General features: G+C 33.3%; 1 protein-coding gene across 1 annotated transcript; it reads left to right on the top strand.

The window, feature by feature from the left end:
* The first annotated feature begins 17,772 nt into the window (after window positions 1–17,772).
* Window positions 17,773–24,314, top strand: LOC21391597 (auxin response factor 19). The gene is made up of 14 exons (XM_010108646.2): window positions 17,773–18,319; window positions 18,652–18,767; window positions 19,170–19,268; window positions 19,372–19,428; window positions 19,532–19,687; window positions 19,772–19,856; window positions 19,942–20,032; window positions 20,389–20,553; window positions 20,683–20,805; window positions 20,963–21,038; window positions 21,152–21,290; window positions 21,369–23,218; window positions 23,309–23,499; window positions 23,638–24,314. Exons 1-14 carry the CDS (start codon window positions 18,244–18,246, stop codon window positions 23,771–23,773), a joined length of 3,360 nt encoding a protein of 1,119 aa, XP_010106948.1. The 5' UTR covers window positions 17,773–18,243; the 3' UTR covers window positions 23,774–24,314.
* Window positions 24,315–24,613: the final 299 nt, after the last annotated feature.

Genomic DNA, 24,613 nt, shown 5'->3' with positions numbered 1-24,613 from the left:
TATATGAGTGTCCTTCTATATATATATATATATATATATATATATATATAAATACTGATATACAGAAAAGTCTGGCGAATTAACCCCAAACTCACACACAAATAGTTTCTAAGTTATTTAGAAGTTAGGCCAACCAATTAGAAACAAGTTAAATGTGGAGAGGAAAGATATTCCGTGTTTGTCAGAATATATATATATATATAATACGGTATTATTATTTTTTCTTATATATAAAAGCATGCATATTTATATATAGTATCATGGTAATCGAACAATGTAACTTATAAACACATGAGGCAAATTTCATGAGCAGAAAGGACGAAATTGTTTGCGGGGAACAAACGACTTGTCTCTTTCTAGGGCAAAAGCCACGCAATATCTCACACCCTTTTACAAAAAGAACACCACCATCTATAACCCCAACCGGAAAAATTACACCTCTCTCTCTCTCTCTCTCTCTCCCCCCCACGTAATTAGCTAGCTAGCTATATATAGCCTTGCTGTCCTTGGACTCACGATGAATAAATGGTGCATTTGAGAGAGAGTTTAGAGTAATGCGTTAATTTGCTTATTTAGGTTTCATTTTACCGATTCGAGTTTTTAGTTTTAGGTTTCTACAATAAAAAATTTTCAAAAAATGTCACATTAAAATTTTCTGCTACAGTAAAAAACTCTCAAAAAATGTCACATCTCAATTTAAATTAAAAACTCAAATCTACAAAGTGAACGAGACCTTAGTGTTTTCTTGCTTTTCTACATGTGTATTTGGAGGAACTCCTGTAACAAATTAAACAAGGAAAGAAACTAGTTATATAACCAACACCAATTAATTAACCGTTTAAGCACAAGAAATGATAAACAACGGTGCGTTTATAATTCATTTTAAAATAATTTTATTTTTTGTATAGAAATGAAAATGAAAATGTTTTCAATCTCATATAGAAATCATTTTTGAAAATACATTTGGTAGTTTTATTAAGATATTATTTTCAGTATAAAAAAAATTATTAATGTCTTTATCTCTCTCTGTTCTCGAGAGAGGAGAAAATAGAAACAAAAAATGAAAAACGATTAAAAATTTTTTTTTTATTTCTCTTTTATTTTACACTAAATTAAAAAATCATTTTTATTTCTGTTTTTATTTTTAATTGTGCCAAATACCGTTTATCTCTTGTTTTTATTTATTTTTTAGAAAAACGTGAAAAATAAAAACACAACCAACTCCAAATGGCCAACGTGTCGATCAATTTTTTGAGAGAGCGCGTGACGTGTGTTATGTTATACACACACACGTATATATAAACTCCAGAAGGAAAATCTTGATAATGGTGGCCATATACAAATATAATGCACGGGTAATAAATATGGCTTTTTTTTCCTGGGGGTAATATATATGCGGCTGATTACAAGTGAAACGACCAATATGCATGCATATACTCCCTATATCTATATATATCTAAAAAAAAATGAGAATTTATTTTTAAAAATGTATTAATCTAGACTTTTATTCATTATTTTTTATAAATATTTTTTATTAGTATAATTATTTAACTAAAAAAATTATAAATTAAGAATAAAAAATAAAAATCTTACTCATACACTTATAAATAAACTTTTCCCCACGTATCTAACAAAAATCCAAGAAGAAAACAGTACGTAATAAATATATATTAACTATGCCCTTAAAACACGATACATATATACTTGGCGACGCCTCATAGGCTCATTGGCAATTTCATGAGGAGACATGGCGAGGGACCATGAGACCCCAACTTTAGGACATATCGACACAGTATGCGGGTCCCACTGCCCACAACAAACAAAGACCAACATGTTGCCTTGTTTTTTACCCACATGCATTAGAGTCGGTCGTTGAAAATATTTTCCCTTTCTTTTTTTTTTTTTTTTTTTTTTTTTTTTTTCTCCCCCAAAAGAGAAATGGTCAAAATCCTCGTACGTAGTACTAGTAGTCATGAGTGATCTCTAATATTGCACGTCTCTCTTTATATATATACGTCCCTTTTTAGAGGGATCATATATTTGTAGAGAGACTTCATCGTACTTTAAAGGAAACATTTGTGCAATAGTGTCTCCTTCAAAACGGCATTTTTTTTTTTATCGGAGAGAACGACTTGTCAGGCATTATCACATGCGCGTAAAATGCTTAATAATATCTACTTGTAATTTGTTAATTTTATCATCAAATTAACATAAAAAGTTCGGTTTTTTTGGGCCAAAAATGTATGAACAACGTACTAATTCGCTTGAATATTTCAATTGTTTATATAATTCTCCGGAAGTAATTATTTTCAAATTAAATTTTTTTGGTGTACTAAATATTGCACACACGGCCTATTTTATACATACATAATAATATTGGAGTGAACTTTCCAATGAAAATTCTTAATTTACATTTTGTGCTTTAATACATATATGCATGATTAGTATGAATGATTATATGAAGCAATATCCCGACTTATTTCCAACCTAACATATATATTGAGAGACTTTAAGGCTATAGTCATGATCATCAAGGCTTCGACAGGAGTCAGCCTGGATTTTTAATATGGAAATCATCATCGATCGATGGTTGTATATGGACGAATTATGTTATTATATATGTATATATTATTAATACATTTTTATCAGAATATATATATGAATGAGTTAATGTAATATTTTAAACATTGCCCCCGCCACAATTACAATAGTCACATTGTAATAATTGAGATTTGAATTAGTGTTTCTCACATTATTCTTATATTACATATATGTATATTGAATGCATACACTACAACAATAAAGGCCATTTGCGACGACTTTTTTTGCGACGACATTTGTCGTCGCAAATAATACCATATTTACGACGACATGTGGTCGCAATTACTCCCCGTTAAATAAAATAACCATGTTGTCGCAAATAATTTTGGAGCACAAATTGCAATAGCGCAGATTTTTGGCACCAAGGTAATCCATTTTTTACGACGATAAGTCGTCGTAAATATCTTACTATTTGCGACGACAAATGTCGTCGCAAATAGTTTTTGGTTATCTGCGACGACATTGTCTCTTTGTCGTTGTAAATAATCTTTTTAAGATTTCACGAAAGAGTAGACGAGAGAAAAATGATTATTTGCGACGACATAATGTCGTCGCAAATAATTGACAGCTGTTTATTATTTACGACGACATTTTAAATTTATTTGCGACGATAATGTCGTCGCAAATAAATCTGACCTAATATACCCTGTCTTTTTCTTCTTCATTTTCCTCCGACGCTCTCTCTCTCCTGCAAAATCTCTCTCTCTGCCTCCTTTTCCCGTCGCCGCCGACCCTCCCCTTATCTCTCTTCCCTTCTCTCTCTCCCCTTGTCTCTCTTCCCTTCTTTCTATCTTTCTTCCCTTCTCTCTCTCTCTTCCAATCCCTTCTCTCTTCTTCCCCTTTCCTGTCGCCGCTGCCGCCCCCCGCCGTCGGCCCTCCCCTTCTCTCTCTTCCCTTCTTTCTCTCCCCTTGTCTCTCTTCCGTTCTCTCTCTCTCTCTTCCCTTCCCTCTCTCTCTCTCTTCTGATCCCTTCTATCTTCTTTCCCTCTCCTGCCGCCCCGCTCCCGCCGCCCCACCCCCGCCAGGATTGCAAAGAGGTGAATATTAGAGAATTTTTTTTGGGAATTTTGTTCGAGTTTAGTCGTTTTTTATGATTATGAGAATGTGAAAATTTAAACTTGCATTGATTAATCAAGAATTGTGTCTATATGTTACTCTAGATATTAATTAAATGTTAATTTTGGTGTTTAAAAATTATGTTTGATGTTTCAATTTGATGTAGGCATTTGATTTTTCGCCTTCATCGCTGTTTGCACGGTTCCTCCGACGTAATCCCGTTATTTTTAGCCCCTGTTTAGTGGGTTTAAACTTTGTAAGTTTTTTATATTTATTTAGTTTAAAATTGTTGTAGTTTTTGGTTGTATGAATTCGGGATTATGATGACAATATTTGAATTATGATTTTCTTATATTGTCAAAATTTAGTATATGTTTACGATTCTTGTTCTGGGTGGCATATCTTGCAGCTATGGTGTGCCGAAATCTTTTAAAGTTATTTTTCTGCAGGTTTAGATTTTTGGATGATAAGAAAAATAAGCCGTTATGTTGCCGAAATTTAGTTAGAAAATGAGAATTTTAATAAGTTCATTAACAAACTTTAATTAATAAAATTTAATTGTGTTAATAAAGAGTAAAATTAAAATTAATTAAACACGTTAATAAATTGTTATGTCTGTTGTTGTGTATAGTTGAAATACCGATTGATAAAAGTTAGATTTATTTGAGGAACCGATTGTCGGATCAATATTGGAATAGGTTATCTGCTTTTATTGAGGTCGCCAAAAATTATGCAACTTCAATTGGCCATATCACTGTCCTTGTGTAAAATGTAGAAACCATGAAATGCATCTAGTAGAAACTGTGAGAGCGCATATACATCGATTTGGTTTTGATCCATTGTATAGTACATGGATTCACCATGGTGAAGTAGAAGCGGTTTCAGGTATCGACCCAATAGTTAATTAACCAGTATACGAGATGTTTGCAGTCTTAGAAGACGTTGCTGGGATTAATGATGACCATGAAATGTTGGATGAGACGCATGTGGATCTAGAAGATGCACAGTACGCTGAATTTAAGGATCTACTTTTTGAGCTCCAGGTGGGATTGTATCCGGGCTGCACTAAGTATTCATCTTAAAATTTCTTAGTGAAATTGATGCATTTAAAAGTGTTATACAAGTTACCTAATGAGTGTATGAATGCTCTGTTAAATCTATTGAAAGATGCATTATTCCCGGATGTGAAGTTACCTTCTTCTCATTATGAGTCGAAAAAGCTCATGAGTAAACTTGGGCTGGGTTACGAAACAATTCATGTTTGCAAGTACGATTGTGCTTTGTTTTGGAAGGAGAACGATGATCTACAAACGTGTCCCGTATGTAAAACATCCCGTTGGAATAAAAAAAAAGACAAAGGGTACTAAACAAGTGCCGTGAAAAGTACTACGTTATTTCCCGTTAACAGATCGGTTGAAGCGTCTGTACGGTTCTCGTCACACAGCTAAAGATATGACGTGGAACCAGCATGGGCATTCAAATGATGAGGATTTAATGCGTCATCCAGTCGATGGTAATGAATGGAAGAAGGTAGATGAAAAGTATCATGAGTTTTCACGTGAGCCGAGAAATGTTCACTTGGGGTTGGCTGCTGATGGTTTCAATCCTTTCGAGAACATGAGCCTCTCATACAGTATGTGGCCGGTGGTTTTAATGGCCAACAATTTACCTATGTGGTTATGCACTAAGGATCCTTATAAGATGTTGACATTGTTAATTCCTGACCCAAATGCACCCGGAAAGGATATGGATGTCTTTTTAAGGCTCCTTGTGGATGAGCTAAAAGATTTGTGGAATGAAGAAGTATTTGTACGTGACACAGTTTCGAATACATCATTTCAGATGCAGGCTATGTTGCTCATGACAGTTAATGATTTTTCTGCTCGTAGTAGTTTATCTGAATGGAGTGGTCAGGGCTATTTAGCATGCACAACTTACAACGATGCAACCCCTTCAAAGAGGATAACAAGTAAGACTTGTTTTGTTGGCCATCGGCAATGGCTTCCTATTAAACATGGGATGAGAAAAAATAAGAATTTGGGTGGCACATCTTGCAGCTATGGTGTGCCGAAATCTTTTAAAATTATTTTTTTACAGGTTTTGATTTTTAGATCATATGAAAAATAAGTCGTTATGCTGTCAAAATTTAGTTAGAATTTAAGAATTTTAACAAATGTAATTTATTTGATAGGCCAGTACGGAGACCCAAGAGCCGATATCTGCCATAGACAATTGGGCAAACATGCATCGTCGCGAGGCCTCTTGGGTTAATCCCCAAGCGGAACAGACTTTTGTAAGTATTTTTATTTTTCATATTAAATTTTTTATACTGAAATAGTGGTTTTATAACACGTATAAATAATTATAATGTCTTCTTATGTAGAACACCCTGGAGGAGGAGAGACAAACGCAGAGAACACAGTCTGCTTCAAGCTCGACTAGACCCGCCTTTGACGAGCATGGGGTTTTGGAGCAAGTTCTTGGCATGCGTAGAGGACATAAGATAGGAGTAGGTCCGACGCTCTCCCAAAAGCATTACTCCGGGGCTTCTCCTTCATCTGATGGTTCATACTCGGACGCAACATCATCGGCTCAACCTGACCCACGTGTGAGTCGTTATTTAAAGAAATCGTACCGGGAACAAGTTAAGATTTATGAGAATTAGGTGAAGGTGTTAGAGTTGGTGGCTAAATTGCAGCCCAACATCCAATTACCTATGATTGATTGTCCAGAACCAGTTGACCTAGACGCTCTTCTGCCTCCTTTAGATGATGACAGTCCTGATGATGATTCAACTGTTGGCGATGCTGCAAACTTAGACGATCAGTTCTGTTATATGTACTATTTTATTTTTCACTTTATTAGGCTTTTATATTTTTTTTGAACATTATATATACACTTCATGTAGTATTCATAATATGTTTTATAAATTTATTTAGATTTACTGTTTTTAATATTAATTTATATTTCACTTTTAATGAATCTTAATAAATTATATTCGGTATGTAACATAATAATGTTTAAAAAAATTATTAAAAATTAATTAATTGACATTTTTTAAAAATTATAAAAAAAATTAATTTCAATTTTTTACAACGACTTTTTAGACTAGTCGTCGCAAAAAAATAAGATTATTTACGATGATAATTTGAAATGTCGTCGCAAAAAATAATTATATCACGAAAATTTTATAACGACGTATGTCGTCGTAAAAACAACATGTCATCGTAAATACAATTGCGACGACACTTTGTGGTCACAAAAAAAAGTTTTGCGACACAAATCTGTGACACACGTTGTCACAAAAATCGTTAATTGCAACGACAAAAAATCTTTGCAAAACCATCTTTTTCTTGTAGTGACATGGGATGTACAGCTCATTGAGATCATTGTACATGCATAAGTATCAATCTCCCAAGTTGCGAATTAAATATTAATTAACTATATCGTTCGATGATATATCTTATGGGAAAAATTATAAATATACAGATACACACACATATATACACACACAGTTTAATCACATGGGGATGAATTTTAAAACCCTATAGCTAGCCTGCAGGCCTATTGATCTATTTGTGTGTTGAGAAGTTGCGTGGGGAATCACACAAAAACATTGGTGTTACCAGCGGGAAATGTTGACCTACTGAGATAAGATGATTATCATCATCATCATCTCATTGGCATATATGCTATTTTAATGAATATTATTTACCTAATTTAATTTCTTCATTTTTTATTTATTCCCAGTCTTAGCTATACCATGTTCCTCTCCCAATATTATAACAAATTGTTAATATCAGAAGCGTCCAATTTTTTTAATCAGTGGCGTGATCTCTAAAATAATAATATACAGATTGTGGAAAACTGCACATCTTGCATGCATGTGGCATTGGTGTGGGGCCATCTGTTGCTTTTTTCTGCATAATATCAGGGTGAACATGTATAGGGCAAATGAGTACTTCATTGATTAATTAGGATCTCATCTTCTACCGGGGAAAAAAAATATTTTTAAAAAAATTATTCTATATACTACTTTAATAAGAATGTGTCAATACTAAAAAAATATGTTAATTTCATGAAATTTGGTAAAAAATTAACGGTTCAAAAATACTCGAGAGTAAAATTCTCCCCTTTTAACAATAAAAGAAAACTAATACACCCTTTATAAATTATATATTACTGCTAACTCATACTGCATTATGCATTAAATATAACATTACCTAAGAATTAGAAGAAAGAGAAATATCATGATATATTCACTGAATTAAGCAAAAGAAATAATTAACCTGATGTAGTTAGTTAGAAGGTGAGGTTTATTTTTAGCATGTTTTTTAAGCCTTATTTTTCTTAGCTGATCGATATTGATTAGCGGTTGAAGACGTATCATTATAATCTTTTTTTCTTTCTGCAAACAAAAATATTATCGGTGTGATAGTATCTCCCAGGCTCCTCCAATTTTACTTGAAAAATAAGCGTAACAATTATCATTCTCAATATTATATTTATACCCTTACATATTTAATACCGCACAATTCATTAACCAACAAGAATTCAGATTCATTTTGACCGAAGTATAACCACATAGGTAGTATGTATATATATATATATGTGTGTGTGTGAATATATAGTCATTATAACCTTATTAGTTCTCCGTTATCCAAAAGGTGAATTAAATAGGATGATTTGGACACAAAACACACCATAAAGAGAAAAGTAAAGGAAATGACTATACCCTTTTTTCATTTAGTTATAATATGATGATATGATATGATATAGGCAATATTAATTAATTAATTGGACAGCCCATGTTCTCCAAATTCTATAGTCGTTATTACTCTTGTATTACCTCACCACAATATGGTCCATAAATTGGAAGGTCTTGTTCTTTTGACTCGAAAAGCCAGTTTGTATCACTATCCTTATACATATTTCTATGTGGTAAAAGCTTTATATTTTTCTTTTTAATAATTACTAGTATATATATATAGTTAAAACATATTACATTTGGCAAATTATGACAATTCAAAATAATATTATAAGTACGTACAATATACATTTATATGATAGGGATTTTTCTGAATCCCTCAATTACTACAACAACCAACGTCATAGAGTAAATTGAAAGGCCTCCGCCCCCAAAAAAAAAAAAAAAAAAAAAAAAAAACATAAAGGAATTCTTTACCATTGTTTTTATTATAGTTAACTAACTCAAGTTAAATTATCAAAGAAGCATTTATAATGAGCAGTACTACATATATGAATAGTGACACAAACAGCACTACTTTACGCACAAGCATGATAAAGATATATAATCTATGCTTCTTAATTTTGGAAGTCCTTTTTGCGATCTTATCAAATGTGAAAGGAAAGACAGAGTTGGAAGATTGAACCTTTTTTGGGCATTAGCCAAAAAGCAACCACATTATTAAAAAAGTACTGGATTAAGGAGAATTTTTGGGACGCTAATCCCGATAGCCACAAAACTCTTAAAAAGGGCAAAGAGAATAAAGAAATTAGAAAGGCGTGCTCTCTTCAAATTATCAAAAAGGGTGACCGGCCAACTCAACCCAATTCAAAGTTTTTTGTTTTATAAAATAAATAAATAAAAAAAGTGATATCTACTCCGAAACCTCAGACTTTTATTAAATTTAATTTAGAGGTTGTTTAGTTGGGGGATTTGTATTCTGATTCGAATCATGATTCATAATTCGTTACAGTATTTTTTTTAATAAAAAATACACGTAAATAAAAAATAGTTATAATCTCATGATTCTAATTCATGAACCAAACGTCTCCTAGTAAAATTAATATGATGAGAGTTATTTATTGGCACTTCTCATTAACACTAATACTTTTTTTACGTGCGACACTTAAAAAATTTATTATTTATCTAATAACAAAAAATTCATTTACACAACTATTTAAAGATTTTTAAATTTTTTTAAAAAATAATATGTATAAAGATGACTTTTAATATGATATGAATTATACGAGAAATAATTAAATAGGAATACATATAAAAAAAATTATTTTAATCATTGAAAAAGAATAAAATAGTTACAAATGTGAAAAATTATTTTCATAAGAATAAAGTGAAAAAGAATATATTTTTAAAAATCACACAAAAAATAAAAAATAAAAAATAAAAAAAGGAGAAAAAGGGAGGTAAGATAAGGGGCTGAAAAAAAAAGAACTTTTTAACTCTTTTATGTTTGTAGGATAAATATCAAATCACATTAAAATACATTCAAATTAAAAAATACATAAATTTAATAGTATTTAACAAAAATCTAAATCTGTAGCTATAGAAGGCTGTACATAACAATTGTTTTTTTTTTTTTCTTCTCAATCAAAGAAATCTCATTTGTAAAGCTAGCGTGTTTTTTTATATATGTAATTCGAATATAATTTAACAATTTATAATTACACTATAATAAAGTAAATTTTATACTCTATTTTCGAAATTAAGGGCTACCCATCCACTACCAACTTACATGGTTGATATATGATAAGATTCTGGCGTGCGTGCGTCAAATCTGCTCTTTAATTTTTCCTCTTCTTTTTTACTTTTCCCGTTTATTAATGTCTCTTGCAAATTCCAAAATCCAACACTTTGCATATTCTTACGTTCTATTTTTTTTTTCCCTCTTATTTTTCTTTTTTTGCATGGCTTTTTAAATCGACACGTGTCTTTCATTCAGTGGTTGTGATATCTCCTTCGCGTGCATGTTCATCGGGAATCGTGTCCACCGTCCAAAATCCATGAAAACTGCCGGATTTTAAGCTGCTGACATGCACGCTATATATACATATAGCTCCTTATTATCCTTTTTATATATTTTTTTTAATTAAACGACTACTGTCAATTTAGCCACCATTTATTTTATTAATTTAATTCAGTTTAACTCAATTTAAATAGTAAGTACAGTTTAAATTCGTATTTAGTAAATGCATATTTTTTGTTTAAACTGAGTTAAACTGTTCAACTTAAAATTTAATTCCTCCTTAAAGTTTAACTGTTCAAACTATTTTTGAACAATAAAAAAGTGTAAACTCTCTATTTTTCATACTTACTAAATACAAATTTAAATTTTATTCCCTAGTCAGATTGAAATTTAACTACACATCTAAACGTCAATTTAAATTACAAGTTAAATCACGCAATTTGAACAAATCTACTCGAATAAAAAGGTTTAAATAGACAAAATTAGAACTAACGAACAAAACGTGGGCTTAATTATCTATCCAATCCTCACAACATGAGAAATTATACTAGATGTAAATATTCCGATTACAGTATTGTTTTTTCTTTTTCTTCTTTAATTTTTTTTATTTGCCAAGACAACAATAGTCATCAATTTAATTCAATTGTATAAATGATAATTTGATATTTAACGGGTTTGTTAGTTCCAAAAATATTGAAATTAATCAATTTTATTCATTTTTATAAAAGATTATATATGCTTAAATAAGAACCCAAACATTGAATAAGATTAGTAGTGGTAGCATATAGTTGCCTCCACCTTTCGCCTCCTTGTGCTTTCGTTGGCGTGCATCAAATCAGTGGGGTATTTGAGAAGTGGTTTTATTTGAGTGTGAGGGTGATGAGAGGTTCTATACATAGTGGAGTAAGTCGTGAGACTCAAAAACTCTAGATTTCTTCGCCGGAATTCATTTGAGTTGTATCTCGGATGTGTTCCATTTTGGCATTCAGTGGTGGTCTCCCAAACTGTATATATCGGGCCCGTTTAGTTCGCTGATTCGAGTTTTTAATTCAAGTTGAGATGTGATTTTATGTGAGAGCTTTTTACTGTAACAAAAAAGTTAGATGTGATTGTTTGTGAGAGCTTTTTACTGTAACAAAACTCGAATCAGCGAAATGAACAGGGCCTTAGACTATTCAAATCATTTATTGCCACAAGAAAACATAAGAGTTATCTATTGTAATCTTTGATCACTTCATTTTCTTTGCATATAAATATCAATAAACCCCACATTGAATAAATGGCTTGTAAAGTTTGAGTCAGGAAGACAAAAGAGTTGTTCTTTTACAACGAAACTAAAAAAAATATTTGAACTCGACTTACAATTTTATTTAAATTCACGTTCTTTTGTAAAATTTGAGTACTTTGAACTCGAGTTTGAGACTAAATTCGAGTTCAAGTTTCTCCTTCAACCCGAGTTCATAAACTCGAACTCAAGTTAATAAATAATACTTTTTCTACTTTTAAAACGTCATAACTTTTTCGATTTAATTCTAATTGAGATGTTTTTTTTTCTATACATTCACAATGAAAAAACGAATAAAATCTAAATTATATACTATATTAAAATTTTTCATCACCATTGAGGTAGAATAAGGCGGTATATATTGGCTACGTCTTTCGTGAATGTGGAGTTACATGTGGCGTGCCATCACAAATTAAGGAGAATTCGCCCAACAATTATATTCTTTTTGTTTTCGCAAAAACAAGGTGAATATTGTCATTCATATATTCTTAAAAAAAAAAAAAAAAAGTCAAACAAACGAATAAATGAAAAGTCGATTAAGAAACGCCTGACTAAAGGGGAATTGAATTTTAGCAAGTTACTACAATTAGGTGGGCCAAATTTCATAGTGGAGTTGATTGGCATACTGAAAAAACAATAAAGAAAAATAAAATAAACGAATTATGAACAGTTGGTTAACAATATGGATATCGTGAAATGATTGTATTAATATTGCCTTTGAATCCAAATATAATTGAGATTCTATGGCCATGATTGATAATGACCGCTCATCTTCCCGATCCACCGTTCATACTAAATACTAGTACCTTTCGCACTCTACATCATTATTAAGCCAACCTTGTACCATGTTACTTCATATATTTACATTAAATCCCAATTAGCAACTAAGCAAACCCTCCTATACACCCACTCATAATCACAACGACACAATTGAAAGAGCGCCAACTCACCACCCACATTACTAACTTATTAAGAGAATTTTGTGGTTGGAAATAATTTCATAGTTATGCGATACAATGTTGAAAAATAACTCATTAGCTATTTATTTTGTTTTTGAATAATTTATCCTAAGGATCGACAAGACAAGATTCATGATCTTATTTATCATGCATCGTTAAATAATCAACGTTTGTCAATGTGATACAATTTGATTAGCTTAGATTTATAACTTCTTTTGTACCCTAACACAAATTTCTTATTATTTCACAACTTAGCCCAATAATTTCCATTTTTTAAGAGAAAATGATTTTTAATACTCAACCCAAATCAATCAGAACAAAAAAGCAAATAAAGTTTGGATACAATCAAATCAAACGAAGTTTCTAGCTTACGAACAAAAAAAAATTAACCAAACAGTGGGTTACAAAATTCTCTTAACGAGAAATGTAGCAAACAGATCCACTAGTAGCTTGAGATATGACTTTCTGAATATCATTGATAATAATTTCTTTTTTTTAGGTTATCAAATAATCATTTATTTGTTAATGTAAATGTCAATGCTAATTATTTATTTTTTTTTTGAGTCTTTTTTTTTTTGGGAGGAGGGGCGGGGAATATTAAAGTTTATTTTGATTGAGAGATTCATACTCTAATTTGAATCATAATTCATAATTTGTTATATTTTTTCTCATAAAAAATATACATAAATTAAAAATAATTATAATCTTATAATTTTAATTCATGAATCAAATGTTTTTTTAAATTATTTTAATGGAAAAGTCACTCTAGAGTCTAGACTAACCCTACCTAAATTTTCTGTTTTCAAAGCTATCAACGTCGACCGTCGATATTGCCACGTCAAAATACTCTTTGGAAAAGCAAGCTGTTTGATGTGGTCAGAACAGACGGTCCCACAACCCACCTCTCCTGGAAACACGGCTTCTTTTGTGGGACCCATTTTACAGCATTAGCTCAATTAATTCCAATTAATTATTCTTTGACAATAAACTAATTAAATTAATTAAAGTGCCAAGTTATTCTTAAAAAAGTTAGAAACGTGGATGAATCCAGATAACTAGTCAATGGACCAAATATTTGTTTTTGCAGCTATGGGTCATAGACCACCGACTTTTCTAATTTCACAGTGTTTCTTCTTTTTATCATAATTCTTAAGTGTGGATTTTTCAATTTTTTTTATAGGTGTGTTTTTTTTCAATTTAGTGGACGAACTGTGGAAGAATTATGCTCATTTATTGTTCCACTCAATTGGAAAAACATTAATACAAAATTGAAAAAATGACAGTTTATCAGCCATTCGATAAACAATTGCACGTGTGAAGAGAAATAATTCGTTTTTTTTTGCCCTTTTTAAACACTATTTATAGATAAACAGCATTGATTCTTGAATGCTTATAAAAAATAAAAAATAAAAGGTGGAAGATTCATTATAGAAAGAGGAATTGGCTTGTCATTTATTCAAAAAGGAAAAAAAAAAGAAATCATAAAGGCTGTCCATTTAAAAATGTTTTTTTTTTAGCTGAAAGGTCGTCCACTTGAAAAAAAGGTAATTGATGTGTATCGTTAATTTTATCAATTTGAGTTTTTAATTTTAATTTTGTTACAGTTAAAATCTCTTATAAAAAGTCATATTTAATTTTTTCTGCTATAATAAAAAGCTCTTATATAAAATTACATCTCAACTCGAATTAAAAATTCAAATCTGTAATTTAAGAATGAATTACAAAAACACTATAATAGCAAAAAAAAAAAAAAGAGGTACGTACAAAAACACTGGACTGGGAGATTTATAAAAACTGGAATTATTCTCTAGTAGGAAACACATAATAGAAATTATTCTCTAGCAGCTAGTTCTATGTGATTTTTCTTATAAGGATTCATTATCAAATTTTATAAGAAAAAATTATAAAACTTACAAAATTCAAATTCATACATTCTAAAATGTATTTTTTTTTTCCAATCTATAATCAACACAAACTTCTTTTTAAGAATGAAAAATGCTTAGGACACCATAACCTCTAATAGAATGTAGGGCTCACCTGGTGGAACTAACTCTTTATTAATGAATTGTCTTGTTTATTTCGTCGATTCGAGTTTTAAATTTTAATTGAGATGTGACTTTATGTGAGAATTTTTAATTGTAACAGAAAAAGTTAAATTTGATTTTTTGTAAAAACTTTTAACTATAATAAAACTGAAATTGAAAACTCAAATTGGTGAAATGAATGAGGCCACCTCCTACTGGTGCCTAATTGCATTGCACTATATATTTGTATTATAATCATGAGAAGTTCTAAAAACTTTAGTACAATAGATGAGAGCTGACCGTTATAAAACCAATCACTTATCAATGATGCACTCATCAGACTTGCATAATAGTTGAAAAATTAGTGAAAGATATAAGCATGAATTACATTAGAATCAAATTCGGTTGGGCAAAATCCCAAAAATAACAAAATAAAAGGTGTGAACAGAATCAATCAAGTTAACAAAACGAGTCAAAGTGTTAGAAAGTTTCAAAAAGTTGGATGCGCATTAACATTTGGACAATATGCAAGGAGGAGTTGAGCGAAAAAAAAAAAAGAAGCACACACGCGACACAAGGCAGAGCTGTCAAAGTCATAAATGCAGCCGCCGACAAAATCTTCCACGTCATCAATAGTTTTTGGGCAAGATAGAAGGTCTGAAATAAATAAACAAATATTTTTTTTATATGACAAGAAAAACAAAAAAAAAAAAAGATTTTAATTTTTTTTAGTAGAAAAAGATTTTAATATTGATAGTGTTTTTAGAGAATATACAAATTATTCAAAACTTAACAACCATAAATAAAAATTGCACAATATGGAACTTTTTTTTTTAAGAATCTTACTTTGATTTTATTTTTAACCTATTTAAAAATTGAGATTTTCTTTGATACGTTAATATATCAATAGATTAAGTTTTTATCTGTTAAATCGGCATAAAATTACATAAAAATTAAAAAATACATAAATTTAACAGTGAAAAAAAAATCTAATCCATTAATATATCATACGTATTAATAAATATTCCTTAAAAATTTCTCGTTTTTGAATGCTACTGATTTTTTTCCCCTAAAACTTAGAAAAAAAAATAGCATAATGGTATGATAATGATTAATAGCATAATGGAGGAGGAGCGACCGTACAGTATATCCATGTGAGTTTGTGCGATCGGGCAGCCCCTAAAAAGGCTCCCCACGGCCCGCCCTCAATAATGGACTCATAGTGGCCCTCTATGTTTCTTTTTCGCATTTACTCAATTGCCCTCCATTTATATTTTATTTTTATTTTTTCATGGAAAAAATCTACTTTTATTTTAAGCTTCATTATTCCATACAACAATAGAGAACAAAATTTCATGATTATAGATATGCAAGGCATTCAAATAATTTTATAAAACCAAATTGTGTAAAGTGGACATGGCATGTATTCACGATTTACAGTACCTTTCTCTCTCCATCTTTTTTTTTTTTTTAGTCAAAATGATAATATATTATTTCTTGAGACAACAATATGGAAAAATGAGGATTAAATGTAATTTGCGTGTACAATAATTGGTTTAAACTTGAAACCAAGTATAGCAATCAGTTGTAGGGTTGAGGTGTGTAATAGATTGAAACCTTTCTATAACCTTTTGTATTTATAGCATTCCTTCAGAGTTCTAACAAAATAAGAAACTATTGCACATAATCAGTCCAAATATTCTGCTTGCAATGAATGGGAATTTTTAATTTTTTTGTTCTTTTTTATTTTTTATCCTAATTTGTATAAGGACGAATGTTTTGCATCATTTAGGCCCTACTGATGATTCACCACTAGGGCTACTATATACGGTATTTGGAAAATTTTGAACTAACTTGTTGATTTGATAAAAGTTGGGCACTCCCTAGTAAATAGCAATTCGCTTTAAGATTTGTGGTATTGATTTCTATTTATGAGCTTTTGAAAAGGTAGGAAGTGTTCTCTCATTACCATATCATCATGGACTTCAATTAATAATCACTAAAGTTGGCATAAGAATTGCTTAAAGTGAACTAGAATACTTAATGCCAACTTTAAATATTCAATTTTTATCCGTCTAAAGTACATCTTTTCTAAGTCAACACGTGTGTTAGTTACTTCTAAACCATAGCCTACAATTCCAAGCAATAAAAAGAAAATGATAACAATTGGGTTATTTCCACCAAAAGGACAATATTCGCTCGTCTTACATATCTATATAGTTTTGACCTATTTATTAACAAATTATAGTATTACACATAAGGTTATAAAAGATATAAAATGGTGAAAAGCCATACATATTTGAGAAAAAAAAAAGAGAAAAAACTATATCTAAAATAAAAAGCCGAATTGTGTTACACATTCCATACACTTATATTTACCATTTTATTCTTATAATAACCTTCACGTGACAACATGCCTGAAAATATATATTTCAAAAATATTGATAGTTAGACTTTTACATATTTTTAAATTTTATTATGGTTATAGAGTAATATTACATTCAGACATGTTATAAAAGTTCCCAATTTATATATAGTATAATTTTTTTTCTTACTCTTTCAATGTAATAAGAGATGTTGTAGCAATGATTTTTTTTGTTCTTGTCAATAATTTGGGAAAATGAAAGAATTAGCAAGCATAACCATAAAAGGATTAAGAATTTGAATAATTTTGTTTGAGATTTTGTTTTCCGCAAGGCATTCTTTATGTATATATGTGAAAGACATTGTGATTTTAATAATTATTTTAATATTTATCTATCGGTAGGTGTTATTATTTTAATGATAAGATATTGATTTAGATGTTGTAATAACTTAAATGGTTGATAAAAAAATTATGATAATTAATAAAGTTATATTAATGGCGCATCATTAAATTTCTATATATAATGTATAATGTAACCATTGAAAATAACATGCATTTCAATATTATAGGTAAAAAGCTCCAATTTTATCTATATGGATTGATTGTAACAATAAAGAAAAGGATTAAAAGTGTAAATTCGGTATAAAAGAAGGATTAAGAAAGAAAGTAACCATGGTTAAGGAATAATGAAAATCCCCGCTCAACTTAACCCAAGATGTCAAAGGAAAGAGGAGGAACTACTCCATTAGTCAGAGACATTCTAATACTGTGAGAAATAGAGAGAGAAAGTTCATACCAAAACACAGAGAGAGAAAGAGAGAAGGAGGAGAGAGAGAGAGAAAGAGAAGGGCATTGAGAAGGAGGAGAGAGGGAGAGAGAGAGGAGAGAGAGTTGGTATTGTAATTGTGTGTGTCTGGGGAGTGTAGGGGAAGATAGGGGGCAAAGTTTGAGACATTTTGGTCTATCATCGCTCTTCTTCTGCCTCTTTGTTCCCCTTTCCGGCCACCTTGCCGGCCACACTACCCTCCATTTCTTGCCGACTTCTCATCGGAGCTGATCTGACCTCACCGATAATCGAGGAAATTTCACTTCTTTTTTCATTTCATCAGCTCACAGAACTTCCATTGCCGTCGCCGAGATGAACCTCTGAGATTTTTCCTCCCATTTTATCTTTTTTCTTAAAAATAAAAATATATAAATTCGGTCGGAGTCGCCGGAGAGAGCGATGAAGGCGCCGGCCAACGGCGTCGGAGGAGGAGCTGCCTCCGCTGCAGTCGCCGCTCCTCCCAATCCATGCGATGGTGAGCTCTAATCTCCTTTTTTTTTTCTCTCTCTAGAAAATCTGATAAGAAAGCTTTGGAAGAGCCGGTGGATAGTGTAAAAACGTTTTTTTTTTGGATTTTGTCCTTATTGTCTTCTTCTTGTTCGTGCGGTTTTTTTTCCTTGTACGGACTCTGATGTTTTACTTGTATTTCTCAGTCGGATTATAAGATTTCTTCCGACTTTTATCCTTTTTCTGTTCTGTTTTCTTCCGGCCCTGCCGTTTTCTCAGGAAACAAGCGGAAAATGAAATAATTTTTCTTTTTTAAAAAATAATTGATGACGAATGGGTGAATGACGCGTGTACTCGCAGGGACGGAAAAGAAGAGCATAAACCCGGAACTATGGCAGGCGTGCGCCGGGCCGTTGGTAAACTTGCCGCCGGCTGGGACCCACGTCGTCTACTTCCCTCAAGGCCACAGCGAACAGGTTTTCTTTTTCTTTTTCTTTTTTTTTTTTCGGTGTTAAATTTGCTATTTTAATTGTATATATGTCTGCTTTAGTTTTGGAGCACTTTCTCTTTATCTATTTTGTTTTTTTAAAAGAAATTTATTTGCCCTCAATTAGTGAGAAAGGAAACCTTCGGGGTAAATTTAGATAATTGATTTTCTGTCTAATTTAACGGAAATGTTGGTTTTTTACGGTTGGGTGCAACTGTTAAGGGGAATTTAATGGATCTGATGAATAAAATTGATTGTTTTGTATCTTAATCATGGTATGCTTAGCTACATGTTTAGCCATAAAATAGTTACTATAAATGATCTTGCCTTGACCTTTCTTTCTTGTTCAATCTCTTTGCATAACTCGAACTGGGAAACTTTCCAATCTCAGGTAGCAGCATCTTTGAAGAAGGATGTGGATGCTCAAATTCCGAACTACCCGAATCTTCCCTCGAAGTTGCTGTGTCTCCTTCACAATGTCACTCTGCATGTACGGCTTTGCCTTTTTTGTATATTCTTGAACACTTAGCTTTTGATTTTAAATAATTTCTGAAATACCTCTATTTATGTTTTCTTGTTTTTGATTTCCATAGGCCGACCCAGAAACAGATGAAGTATATGCTCAGATGACACTCCAACCTGTTCCTAGTGTAAGGACTTTGCTTTAAGCAATTGTGCATTCCCTTATGGCTCATGTTAAGAATGTAGTTGTAGAGGAATGAAAAGTCTGAAACTGGAATTTTTGGTTTATAGGTCGATAAGGACGCATTACTGAGATCTGATCTTGCTCTCAAGTCAAATAAGCCTCAGCCAGAATTTTTCTGTAAAACTTTGACAGCAAGTGATACAAGTACTCATGGAGGTTTCTCAGTGCCCCGCCGTGCTGCGGAGAAGATTTTCCCATCTCTTGTAAGCAGTTTCTTGCCTGCTGGGCCATTCAGAGACTCAGAAAATTAATGCAAAAATTTTGACGTTTTCCATTTTTTGTACAAGGATTTCTCCATGCAACCACCTGCTCAAGAACTTGTTGCCAGGGATTTGCATGATAACGTATGGACTTTCCGCCATATATACCGTGGTATGGTCTCTTTTCTACCCATTTCTAGTGCCATGGTATGATTTGTGTTGTCCCATTTCTTAGAGCTCTTGTTTTCATTGTCTAGGACAACCAAAACGCCACTTGCTTACCACAGGATGGAGTCTGTTTGTCAGCGGAAAACGGCTTTTTGCCGGTGACTCTGTTTTGTTCATCAGGTAATAATCATGAACTCTGTTTTCTTTCTTGGACTTCGTACTTAATCAATCTTAGGACACATTCTTTTCGCGAGTTCAAGTTGAGAACTTGAGTTGAAAAGTGAATTTATGTGAGCGTAAACACTATAGCAAAAACGTTAAATTTGAATTTTTGTGAGAGAAAACACTATAGTAAAAAATTTGAGTTGTGATTCGAATTATGAAAAGAACACCCTCTTGGTTTCTTTGGACTGTAAAGCCTGTTTCCTTTGACCCTTCCTTCCTTTATATGTTTATGCTTTTCCAGTTTCTTATTTTGTTGATTTGTGCTTTTTCAAATTGGGCCTAATAATCTTCTTAATTCACTCTGTCGTCAGGGATGAAAAGCAACATCTTCTTTTGGGTATTAGAAGAGCAAACAGGCAACCCACCAACCTGTCTTCATCAGTATTGTCAAGTGATAGTATGCATATTGGAATACTAGCAGCTGCAGCTCATGCTGCTGCCAACAATAGCCCCTTCACAGTTTTCTACAATCCTAGGTGGGCAATTGGGGTCTTTTCGTTTCTCTAGAAATGCAATTTTCCATACATTTTTTCAACCAGTTCTAGAGCTCATAAAGTTGGATTTAGAATTATATTGAAAAGTGAAATGTGTTTTTTCATGTGCAGGGCTAGTCCATCAGAATTTGTTATTCCTTTGGCGAAGTACTACAAGGCAGTGTATGGCAATCAAATATCACTTGGCATGCGTTTTCGTATGATGTTTGAGACTGAAGAGTCCGGAACAAGAAGGTAGTCGTACTTGAGTCTCTCAGATAATTGCATGAAATAGGGAGACGAGACTGACAGGAATTTTGTATTCCTGGATTCGTGGTTTTTTCGGAATATAGATGGAGAGTTTGAAACATGACTAGTTCTGGAACTGAAAATGAGTGTATTCCTTCTGCAGGTATATGGGTACAATTACTGGTATTAGTGATCTTGATCCTGTTAGATGGAAGAATTCACAATGGCGCAACTTGCAGGTAAGCTCAAGGAATCTCCGTCTTTCTTTCCTCCCTTTGTTTGAATTGGGCCATAGTTTCCTGATCAGTATTTTCGGTTATTAAAGTAATTCTCTGCTCATATCCTTTGGCAGGTTGGTTGGGATGAGTCAACTGCCGGGGAAAGGCGTAATCGGGTCTCAATTTGGGAGATTGAACCTGTTACTGCTCCATTTTTCATATGTCCACCTCCATTCTTCAGATCAAAGCGTCCAAGGCAACCGGGAATGCCAGGTAGGATATTTACACTCTGAAGAATTATTGCTCTTCCATGGATAGGATACTTATGGCTACTCTTGGTATCTATTGCAGATGACGAATCCTCCGACTTGGATAACATGTTTAAAAGAACAATGCCTTGGCTTGGTGATGATATTTGCATGAAAGACACTCAGACATTTCCTGGCCTAAGCTTGGTTCAGTGGATGAACATGCAGCAGAACCCTGGGCTAGCCAACTCCATTCAGCCAAACTACATGCATTCCTTTTCGGGTTCAGTTCTTCAAAATCTTCCTGGAGCTGATCTTTCTCGGCAGTTGGGCTTGCCGACACCTCAAATACCTCAGGCTAACAACTTACAATTCGGTTCCCCGAGGCTACCTCAGCAAGCACTACCGCTTGATCAACTCCCAAAAATGTCGTCCTCGTTGAGCCCTCTAGGATCTATCATACAGCCACAACAACAGCTGAATGATATTGCTCAGCAACCGAGACAAAATATGGTTAATCAAACTCTACCGTTGAGTCAAGTTCAGGCGCAAATTTTGCAACCTCAGACTCTTGTTCAAACAAGTAATATACTTCAGCAGCAAGCGTCCATGCAAAGCAATCAGCTTCAGAGAAGCCTCTCTCAGAACCAGCAGCATCAGCAACAAATTACGAGCCAGAGCCAACAGCAAAACGTAATTCAATCCCAGATCCCCGATCAAATAAACCAACAGTTGCAACATATGTCTGATAATCAGCTTCAGCTTCAGTTGTTACAGAAGCTTCAGCAGCAACAGCAGTCATTTTTAGCTCAGCAGTCTTCACTGCAACAACCCACACAACTCACGCAAATCCAGGACCAGCAGAGACAACTGTTAGATGCATCCCAGAGCTTCTCTAGGTCTTCGACAACAAGTCAAATCCTGGAGATGCCGCAAATGGTCACGAACTCGCTCCCTCAGTCAAACACAATTGCACAACAAATGACAAAAAGCAACATCAGCCAAACTAATACTCTATTCCCTCATACCACTCATCAGTCAAAGCTTCAACAGCAGCAACCTGGAATGCTGTCCGAAATGCCTGGGCATATTGGACTTCCCCCGAACCCGATAACTAATCAAGTTGCTACTGGTGGTAGCAGTGCAGTGACGGGGGCTGTGGGAGCAGGACAGTCTGGTATAACTGATGATGTTCCTTCTTGTTCGACGTCACCATCTACAAACAATTGTTCAAATGTAGTGCAACCAGTTTTGAACAGCAGGGTTCATCGAAGTACAGTAATGCCACAAGACATGGCCCAGTCTGCTACCACTATTTTGAGTTCCAGTGCCCTGGAAACAATGTCATCTAGTGTTAGCTTGGTTAAAGATTTTTCACAGAAGTCTGAAGTTAAGCCTTCATTGAACATCCCTAGGAGTCAAAGTCAAGGTATCTTTACTCAACATACATATCTGAATGGTGGTGCTGCTGCCCAAACAGATTACTTGGACACATCTTCTTCAACAACTTCAGTGTGCCTTTCTCAGAACGATATGAATTTACAGCAGCAGAACAACAACGGCTTGCCTTTCAATCCGCAACAGATGCTGTTTAGAGAAGCTAGTCAAGGTGAGGAAGTTCAGGTGGATCAGAGAAACAATGTCTCTTACGGGAATAACATCAATGGACCGTTAGGCGGGGCACCTTTGAATCCTGATCCCATGATGACCAAGGGAATGGTGGGGTTAGGAAAAGACTTTGCGAACAATCTTTCTTCCGGAGGCATGCTTGGAAGCTATGAAAATTCCAAGGATGCTCAGCAGGAACTTTCTTCTTCAATGGTTTCGCAGTCATTTGGAGTTCCGGACATGACATTTAATTCAATTGACTCGACAATCAATGACAGCAGCTTCTTGAATAGAGGCCCGTGGGCACCAGCACCACAGTTTCAGCGCATGCGGACGTATACCAAGGTTTGATGTTTTTGATATTTCAACTAAAGAGGTTATCTTTATTTGTCCTTCCTAAACTTTGTCCTAACTTGGTTCATTTTTTGGAAAAAGGTTTACAAACGTGGAGCTGTTGGGCGATCCATTGATATCACTCGCTACTCCGGTTATGATGAGCTTAAACAAGATCTGGCTCGTAGATTTGGAATAGAAGGACAGCTAGAAGACCGACAGAGAGTAGGGTGGAAACTTGTATATGTGGATCACGAAAATGATGTTCTGCTGGTCGGAGATGACCCTTGGCAGTAAGTCTCTCTCTCGTTGTGTTTCATGCAGTTCAGTGGATTGCAAATATTTGCTAAAGTTGCAACGTTCTCAGTGTGCATGACATTCTTTAGTTTCCAACGGTCACTTACAATGTTTGTGTTCATGTTTACTTTTAGGGAGTTTGTGAACTGTGTCCGCTGCATCAAGATCCTCTCCCCACAAGAAGTCCAGCAGATGAGTCTGGATGGAGACTTCGGTGGCAACGGTCTTCCAAATCAAGCCTGCAGCAGTTCAGATGGTGGGAATGCATAATGTAGATATTAGCAAAAGTGTCATTCTTCCACTTCGGAGGCGTAAATCATTCCGGCGAATGTGCTGATACGTTTTAACATGGAATGATGCCACAGCCGGGTTTCCCAGTCACTACCTTGCAGGGGGAAACAAATTACGAAGTGAGCAAACCAACTGCTTAGGAAAAATACTCCAGCTCTGAGAAGATAGGCAGAGGTGATTCATAATTCATTGACGGGGGATTAGAGTGGAGGGCGGGTTGACCATGTAGTTATTGGTCATGAATTTTTAGATGCTGGGAATACTAATTCTAGTTGTTTCTTGTTTTTACTTTTTTGGTCTTTTGCCAGATTTGAAATACTACCACTTAAGTACATTGTAGAAAGAAAGTTGAAGCATATATAATTTCAAGGGCAAGTTGTTCTGAGTGTGTAAATTTGTAGATTTCTTGAATGAAATTGGCTCAAGTCAAAAAACTTACATGAGGCAATGTATGTTCAGATTTTGAATCATTGTGCCTTAGAATTTCCACGTGTATATAAGACTGACAATCAAAATTATTGCCCTCTTTGCAATATTGACTTTTTTTTATTTGTTTTTCTTTTTCGGGTTTTTTTTCCCTCTCTCATTTGCTTTGGACTTGTATTTCTTAGATAGATTTGGAGTTAGGTCAAGAAAAGCTTTAACGACTAGTATATAAAATAGTTACCAACAAAAAGTAAAAATGCTTGCAAAATCTTTGGCAATTGCAAAGTAAAAAGTCTAGGAATGCATGACTATTATTACCTGGTCAAAAGGGCGTCCATCCGTTCTTACAAAAATTACGTTTTTATTAACTTCTGACTTCTATTAGTTAAAAAA

The sequence above is a fragment of the Morus notabilis genome, unplaced genomic scaffold (assembly GCF_000414095.1).
Source record: "Morus notabilis unplaced genomic scaffold, ASM41409v2 Scaffold359, whole genome shotgun sequence".
Classification (NCBI taxonomy): Eukaryota; Viridiplantae; Streptophyta; class Magnoliopsida; order Rosales; family Moraceae; genus Morus; species Morus notabilis.
The sequence above is the reverse complement of the archived record's forward strand: the minus strand, read 5'-3'. Positions and strand labels throughout refer to the sequence as shown.